At 37.7% G+C, this 9091-nt stretch overlaps 1 protein-coding gene across 1 annotated transcript; it reads left to right on the forward strand.

The window, feature by feature from the left end:
- Positions 1-4580: 4580 nt before the first annotated feature.
- Positions 4581-6347, forward strand: ttll2 (tubulin tyrosine ligase-like family, member 2; the record flags this gene model as incomplete). The annotated part of the gene is made up of 1 exon (XM_079832186.1): positions 4581-6347. The coding sequence occupies exon 1, from the start codon at positions 4590-4592 to the stop codon at positions 6345-6347; it is 1758 nt and encodes a 585-aa protein (XP_079688312.1). The 5' UTR covers positions 4581-4589.
- Positions 6348-9091: the final 2744 nt, after the last annotated feature.

Raw genomic sequence — 9091 nt, forward strand, 5'->3', positions numbered from 1 at the left:
TCATGTGTGCATATAAACTAATATAAACTAATGGTTTATGGTAGGCTATAGCCCAGGGACGGACTGGGGCTAAAAAACAGCCCTGGACTTTCTCCCAAATAGGCCCATCATCCGGCCATTCGCCCTTAGCCGTGCGCAACAGACACTAGCCAGGATGTACTATGCCACAATACTGTCAGACTATCAGACAAGGTATTCACAACAAGTAACATCTCAAAACCAATGATGATAATAAACTTTGATTTATATTAAGGCTGTGAAATGATGAAAATGGCTAGGCCCTATTAATTTTGTCTGTGAAGCTTTCACAAACAACCACCACATTGTGCCAATTCCAAAGACAAGGAAAAACTGCACTCTGATGGAAGACAGACAGAAAGTGCAAGCTAGGATTTTTTGGTTAAACAAAAATGTAGTCAATTATCTATCCCCCTTCCTTGTATGTTAGCACGTTTAGAGTGGTAGCAATGCATGCCTGATGATTTCCCGTTTAATTCAATACCTTATAGGTGAGTGAGTGAGAGATTTTGGTTAGATGACAGTAGGTTACAGCTTGACAAGAGTTCATTTTGACAAAAGCACAATGTTTTGTTTTATTGTGAGTGTACACAAATATAAGCAAACACTTTGCAGTTTGAATGATGTCCTGTATGAACAAAATGACGGAGTATGTATTGTTTTTATGTTTCCACTGTTCGATCGCGGCATCGCGCCCGCACCACACACACACACACACACACACACACACACACACACACACACACACACACACACACACACACACACACACACACACACACACACACACACACACACACACACACACACACACACACACACACACACACACATTAATTTAGCTAGCTGACTATGCAATTCACTAAGATAGGGATAAGGCAGCCTATTATAATGTGTCCTGCTACTACTGGCACTTACCAGGACCTCTTGCTGGTGTGAAGTTAACTCTGTCTGTCCCTCCTCATCATGACCAGGCTGTGGAAGCTTAGGCTCAGCTTCCACTTGCTGGTCCTCTCTCAGTGTGGCTAAGCGATGTAGTGTGCTGGCAGTTGCACTGCAACCAAAAAGCCAGTAGTCTCGAGAGACTTGGAAACTTTTTCCCATCCACTTTTCTCCTTACGTTTTCTGCTAGCCATAGACTTTTTTTTTTTTTTTTTGCCGACGGCCGGGCGACGGCCCTCAGTTGGACGGCCGTTCTGGACTTTTCCAGAACGCACAGATTACCAATCCGTCCTTGCTATAGCCTATAGTCTTGCATGCGCACTAATGTACAATATATGTAGCCTATAATATAGTACAGATCACCGCACTACTGCAGCTGCAGTGTTTTGCGTTTAAACCAGTAGATGGCAGCATTCTCACAGAAAATAAACTCTCGGCCTCTTCCTTAGCGTTCTATAGGTATATTTTGATCTCCAGTAGGTGGCAGTGATTTCTTCTTGTCATTTTAACAAAGCGAACCTAACCCTATATAAACATCGTTCATCTTTTTACCTAAATTGTAATGTCATTAGGCCTACGTGACATTAGGTCTACATGTTTTGACTTCACTTATAAAATGTGTTAAATATGCTTGCCCTGCCCATTTCATTTAGGCCTACATAATAACATTTTAATCTTTTGTCAATTAGGCCTACTGCAATTCAATACTTTACAAAATACACCCCTAATATTTACAGATTTCTCAAGTAAGTGTAGCTAAACTATTTTCGATTTAGACCTTCCCAAGACTATTTTCAGGCGGATAAATAATAGGCAATATCTTTTTTTTTTACGTTTGGAAAAGGTTTTATAATTATTATTATTATTATTTATATATATATATATATATATATATATATATATATATATATATATATATATATATATATATATATATATATATATATATATATATATATATATATATATATATATATATATATATATATATTTTTTTTTTTTAGAATTGTACAAACAATCAGTCATCACAGTCCGTGAAAAGCGATTATACATCAAATAATTACAAAATAACATAATATGAAAAACAGGTATGAAATTAATTAAAAAAAAACAGACTTAAAAACTTCGTTAATGATAAGAATAACAGGATTTTTAATAGAACATTTTTGAGTAGCCTATATATCAATTATTAACATAGCTTTATTGTTTTTTTTTAATTTTTTTATTTATTTTATTATTTACCAATTTAAAAGACTCAAAATATATGTCAGTTTCAATTTGGGATCATTTAAAACATGGTATTGATTTGGAAAATGTTGCTTTATGGATATGGAACTTACCTAATAAAATAAAGAGATTTGCAATATTACATATTTCTATCTTTACGATAAAAATAGGCAATCTGCTTCCCTTCAAATGTGATTGTTTGTGTTGTTTTAGATGCCATATAATTTTCGAGAATGTAATACAAAATGAACAGCCATAAAAGAGATGGGTTTTTGCAAAATATGTTTTTTTTTACATTTTATTATTATTATTAAACATTCACTTACAATATGCAAAGGTGAAGCCATAAACCAGAAAACATAGCCAGAGGTTCAGGGACGGAGAAACATTACATAATTTGAGTTCGGAGCAAAATAAATAAATAAAAATGAAAATAAATAAACAGATGAGGAAGCATCAATTAAATACAAGTCTTCCCACAAAATATAAAATAATAATAATGAAATGAGAAAAAAAAAAAAAAAAAACCAGAAAGAAACAACAACATTATATTAATTACCAATACATTAATTAAACAAAAACGCCAAAATTTGAGCATACATTCAGAGTTTTAGTAGCCTTTTTGTTACAAGAGGTAGATATGGATTTAATATAGATCTTAACATCTTCTTGAAAGTGAGAAAAATTGGGGGTAACTTTAATAGTTTTACATTTGTGGATAAAATATTTAGCAAGAAAAATGATTAGGTTGCAAAGAAAAAAAAATATTTTCATCTTGCTTCTCATAAATGAAAAACCCAAACAAAACATCCTTGAAATAAAGCTCAAAATCTTTATATATATTGTTTACAATGAACTGGCAAATATCTTGCCAAAGTTTTCTTGTATGACCACAATGCCAAAAAAGATGCAAGATAGTTTCTGGTTGTGAATCACAAAAAGTACAATTTGCATCTATACTTAATTTAAACTTTGACACCATGAATGTTTTGACTGGGTAATATCGATGAATAAGTTTAAAATAAATCTCTTTGACCTTATTTACCAAAAGGTACTTGTTAGAGAGAGTCCAAACCTTCTTCCATGAGATTTTGCAAAATATGTTGATATCGCTGATTCACGCATGGTGACGTCACCTGCCCTGACCGCGCAACATAACACTGTAGTCGGAAGCTCACATGGCGCCCTTTTATTCAAAGGTTTCCTAGCAACGAAAGATGACCAGAGCAGAGGACACAAAAGGAGCCACAACCTGTCTGACATGAGCTCTGTAGAGGATCTCCCTGGCAACAAAGCTCGGTCAGGTAAGAGTGATTTATATACTCTACAAACGGTCAAAACTAAAACTGGGGTAAATATATGAATAGAGGTTAAAAAAAGAAGCTGGCAATAGGGTGTACTTTGTTCATTTTGACACCGGGCAGAATTAAAAAAACGGTTTGTTTTTAGTTTAGTATGGGAGTAGCTACTATGACTAACTGAGCATGCACAATTATATTCAAGTATTAATCAGTCGCATTACTATTAAATGTGTCATTGTCACGTACTGTATTATCCTGACTAACATAACTACATTAAGCCACCATCATATGACTGTATTAATCAGGAATAGGCCTACACACGCACACACACATTGTGTTTTCATGTTTTATGGGGACATTGGCATTCCATTGACATAATGATTTTATACTGTACAAACCATATATTTTATCCACTTACACTAAACCTACCCATCACAGGAAACTTTCTGCATTTTTACATTTTCAAAAAGTTTCCTAATGGGGACCAAAACATGTCTTGCTGCTCAATAAACATTTATTATCAGTGTTAAAAACAGTTGTGTATGTTTTTCTTTTCAGTATTATTTGATGAATAGAAAGTTCAAAAGAACATAATTTATCTGAAATAGAAGGCTAACATTATACATTACTGTTAAAAAGTTTGTGCTCAGTAAGAATTTAAAGAAATTCATTTTATTCAGCTAGGATGAGGAAGACATTTTATTCAGCAAGGACGCATTCATTTGATCAAAAGTGACAGTAAAGACATTGATAATGTTACAAAAGATTTATATTGTAATGATGCTGAAAATTCAGCTTTGCCAACACAGGAATAAATTGCATTTTAAAATATATTCAAATAGAAAAGAGTTTTAAATTGTAAAAATATTTCACAATATTACTGTTTTTTGCTGTATTTTGGATCAAATAAATGCAGCCTTGATGAACAGAAGTTATATATAGTATATATATATAGTATAATATAGCTTGCATTTTTTAGAGTCACATGACTTGTAATTAATAGGCTGTTTACATTACTGTCCAACATTACTATCCAATTAAATGTGATTTCCCCTAAATCCCAGAATTCAGAGAATTGTTGGAGGTACTGGGATCTTCTCTATGGCCGAAAAGGAATGTGGTTTTGCTCCCCTGGTGTTCCGACTGCATGGAGGAGCTCCGCAGGTGGTACGTGAGGTGCTGCTGGAGCGAGGATGGGAGGAGTATGATGAAGAGGAGCAGGAGGAAGGAGACTGGAACCTCTACTGGAGATCCTCTGGCTTCCGAAACTCAGACTACAAAAACATCCTACCCTGGCAGAGACTGAACCACCATCCCAAAATGACCCACATTACACGCAAGGACTGTCTAGCACGACATTTGAGAAGAATGAAGTGCGCTTTCGGTGCAGTCCTGTACGACTTCAGCCCGGCTGCTTTCATATTGCCAAATGATTACACAAAGTTTTTAGGGGTGTATACCAAGAATCGCTCTACTGACGAAGGGAAGTCTTGCTTCTGGATTTGTAAGCCTGTTGGCCTGTCGAGAGGAAGAGGTATATTTCTGTTTAAAGATATCAAGGACTTAGTCTACCACTCTTCTTTAATCATACAGAGATACATCAGCGACCCGCTTCTCATTTCAGGCTACAAGTTCGATCTGCGCATTTACGTTTGCATAAAGAGCTTCTGTCCTCTTGTAATTTACATGCACCAGGAAGGCCTAGTACGTTTCGCGACGGAAAAGTACACCCTTGCTTCTCTAGACAACCCGTACTCTCACCTGACAAACACCAGCATCAATAAGTACGGATTGTGCTACGCCAAGGACAAAGAGCGTGTTGGCCGAGGATGCAAGTGGACCATGAGCAAATTCCGCTGCTTTCTTCACAAACAAGATATTAACGAACATCTCCTTTGGCTCAGGATCAGCAATATCGTCACGCTGACTCTGCTCAGAGCCGTTCCTTGCATCCCTTCCAGCCCCAACTGTCTGGAACTGTTGGGGTTTGACATCCTCATCGATGCCAGCTTCAAACCGTGGCTTCTAGAGGTCAACCACAGTCCGGCACTTTCATTAGACTGCCCTGCTGATGTAGCTGTCAAGAAAGGGCTGATCAACGATATAATCGACCTGATGAATTACAGGATGACTGATGGTTTCAGACAGAAGGGATACCTCAGAAAGAGATACGCAAGATCAGGTAGCCGGTATTTACAGCCAAAAATCCCTCAAGAGTTCTTGCTGCCCAAAACTTTGCATGCTACTCCATCAGGCAAGAGAAGCAGGAACCGGTCTTTCTCAACCTCTTCAAGTTCTCAACACACTGTGTTGTGTTCTGTAAATGATTGTGCTAGAAACAGCAGGTATGCTTCACGCCCTGCTCACCCAAATTCGAAACCCTCAACGTCCAGTGGACATGAAAAGGCTCCTCAGAAGTTGGAGGAAATTAACGTTGAGGTGGAATCTGACGAATTCACAACGCTTAACGGTACGAGGCAATCACTTAAAAACACACCATCTTCCCTATGCAAGTTACCTTCTCTTCACAAACTCACGACCCCAACCGTCCCATGGAACCACAGGACTCAGGACAGAGACGTCCCTCCTTGTCGTGTTGGAGACTTCATACTGACCTTTCCCTTTAGTGAGGCTACATGGAAAGCCTCTCAGGACCAAGTGGATGTTAAGGCTATCTTGAATGAGGTCCGTAAACTCACAAACAGACTGACATCTTCCTTTAATGGAAAAAAGAGGACAAAGGCGGACAGCGGTCAGAGATGCAACCCTGTCAGGGACAAATTTGAGTCTCTGCTTTGGGGGCCAAAAGATCCACCTCTTCTCAGCGAATGCTACTCCTCAAATTCAGAAACCAAGTAAAATGGTTTAAGCAGGCCTAATTTTTTTTTAACAATGGGTAATCTCTTACAAGACAACACAATTGGGGAGAGCATATATGTTAGGGATACAGTTAGTCCACGGTTCAATACCTCGGTTTTTAACCACGGTTTTCGGTTCGGTTTGGTTCTGATGGCTTGTCACATCAGTTTTTTGCTATTCTATTCTTAGGCGACAGGAACAGCAAGAGGTTAAGGAGAAAAAAGACTATTTTTTATTGCAATACTCTTTCTTTATTTTTCTTAAAATTATTTAAAAACCTTACTTGAACTTAAAACTTTACTTAAAAAAAACTTGTACACATTCCTAGTGTATTGTAAAATATAAAATAAATATATATAAAGATTTACACTGCCAGCTCAGAGCTGTACAGCAGCATTTAAGTATGAAATTGAATGAATAAATGTAAAAATAAAACACTACATAGACTCCACTATAAAATATACTTTGATTCTTATTAAAGCCACTGTATTACAGTTTTTCAGTCAAGAGCAGTGAGTGATTTTCTTTTTGTCTTTTGTTGTTGTATTAACATTAAAGGGATAGTTCTCTCAAAAATGAAAATGATGTCATCGAGAAATAAATACAGGTTTGGAACAATATTAGAGTGAGTAAATAATGACATAATTTTAGAGGTGAACTGTCCCTTTAAGGACAGCATGTTCACTGGCTGCGCTGCTGTCAATTTAAGACCTGTGCATCTAATATACAGATAAACGCTGATTTTTCTTTCACTTTAGACATAACCGACTGTGTTTATGTTAACCTTGTGTGTATTTGACAGAATTAGCGCAGTAATACGACTACTTAGTCCAGTAATCACGTGTTTGACAGGCGTTTAGTGCGCATCGAAAAGCGCATGTTGGTTAAAACCGTGCATAAGCACGCAAATGAAATGTTTAAACGGCAAGGCTTTAAAACGCATGCAAATAATGAACTTTCGTGGTTGTGAATAACTATAGTGTTCCTTGAGTATAACTCTACCACTAACGTGTGATGTGAAAGTATGTCGCGTTGTTCAGTATTGGGATGGAGGCAAATTATAGAATTTGTAGAAAAATAATTAATTACATGAAAAACCGAAAAAAACCCGCATTGAACCGTGAATGCCGTACCAAACGTTTCAATATTATATTGAGAATTGTGGCATCCCTACTATATATCGTACTTGCACAAATAAATATTACTTTTCACTAATTTAGTCAGAATTTTCTTTTTGCCTTAAACATCTTTGACATGTTAGAAATGTTTACCCATGACAATTTAAAGGCCCCCTGAAATCAAAATGGAAGTTTTTTAGCTTTTAGTATGACTGTGTTGGCCTTAAGGTTATGAATAAGCTGGTGTGTTCCAAAACAATGACAAAATTCGCATTTAGGAGATATAAACATTCAAAACTTACAGTCTCTCACTTCTGTTAAAATGGATCACAGATGTTGATGACATCATGGCAGACTTCACCTTCTCATCAAATTTTCTGTCCAATCAAATGTTCTCTAGAATCTGAAGCGCCCGCCCCCTACATTATAAATAGACGCTGAAGCAACGGCTGAAATCGGTCAGCTGTTCACACATTTACTATTTACTACATGGTGAATGGCACATAGCGCGCCTATACATGCGATAGGAAACGATTCAGACAGTGTAAATATGCTTTCAGTTGAGGCGAATGAAGTCTGGTTTCACGTTACTTACACGCGCGCTTCCAATTGACAAAGGAAGACGAGAAGACTTAAACACTGTGGGCCCTATCACACACCTGGCGCAATGTGACGTCAGGCGCGACAAGTGTTTTTTGCTAGTTTCAGCTCGATGCAGTAATCATTTTCACGTCCAGCGCCACGTTGTTAAAAATAGCGAATGCACTCGTGCCCATCTGTTCGCCCATGGGCATGCTGGTCTGAAAACGAGGTATGTTCAGGCACATTGTTGGTGCGTTGCTGTTTTGTGGAACTGAAAACGACTGCGCCATTGACTAACAAAAGCCTGGTCTAAAGTCAATAGTGTAGTTTTTTTTGTGTTATTTAAAGGGCGCGTTAGTGACATGCAAATATAGGCAACTCGCATACACTCAGCTCATTACAAACACAGGGACGCGCAGCAGCACACAAACATTTTTAAATATTAAAAATCAAAGGATTCCTCTCTGGAGATGCGTTCAGTCTTTCGGCTCGCAAATTCCGCACTGTAAATAGTGAATCCGCCATGGTGCAAGTGCAACTGGCTTTTAAAGGGAATGGGAGATGAGACTCTGATTGGTTTATTGCACGTTACGGCCAAAACACACCCATGACTCATTAAGAGACTAGATGCAACCCTTTTGGACCCTGCGCCTGGCGTGCTGACCGTTTTTTCCATCGTTAAACTAGCAAAAGGGGATTCGGACACACCCTAAGTGCATCTGCGCCATGTGCTTCAGACCACATGCTCAGATTGTTAAAATAGGGCGCTGTAAGTTGATTTATGATGAGTTGATATCACATTTGCTCTCATTCATAGAGATTTTTAGATGCGTGCTGAGGCTTTTTAGGTCGGGTAGAATCTGCGATCTCTGACCCAGTTTGTTCGCTGGCTTCCATGGCTGCAATACGCTGTGTTTTCCGCCAACTGGCAACCTGGGGTGTAGAAATACACACGGACCAAAACAAAAACAGATATTCCAACACGGAACGCACCTTTCAAAGTAAAATAACTAGCTGTAGCATTGTTTTTCAGCAAACATATTA

This window comes from Gobio gobio (assembly GCF_949357685.1).
Source record: "Gobio gobio genome assembly, chromosome: 12".
NCBI classification, from domain to species: Eukaryota; Metazoa; Chordata; class Actinopteri; order Cypriniformes; family Gobionidae; genus Gobio; species Gobio gobio.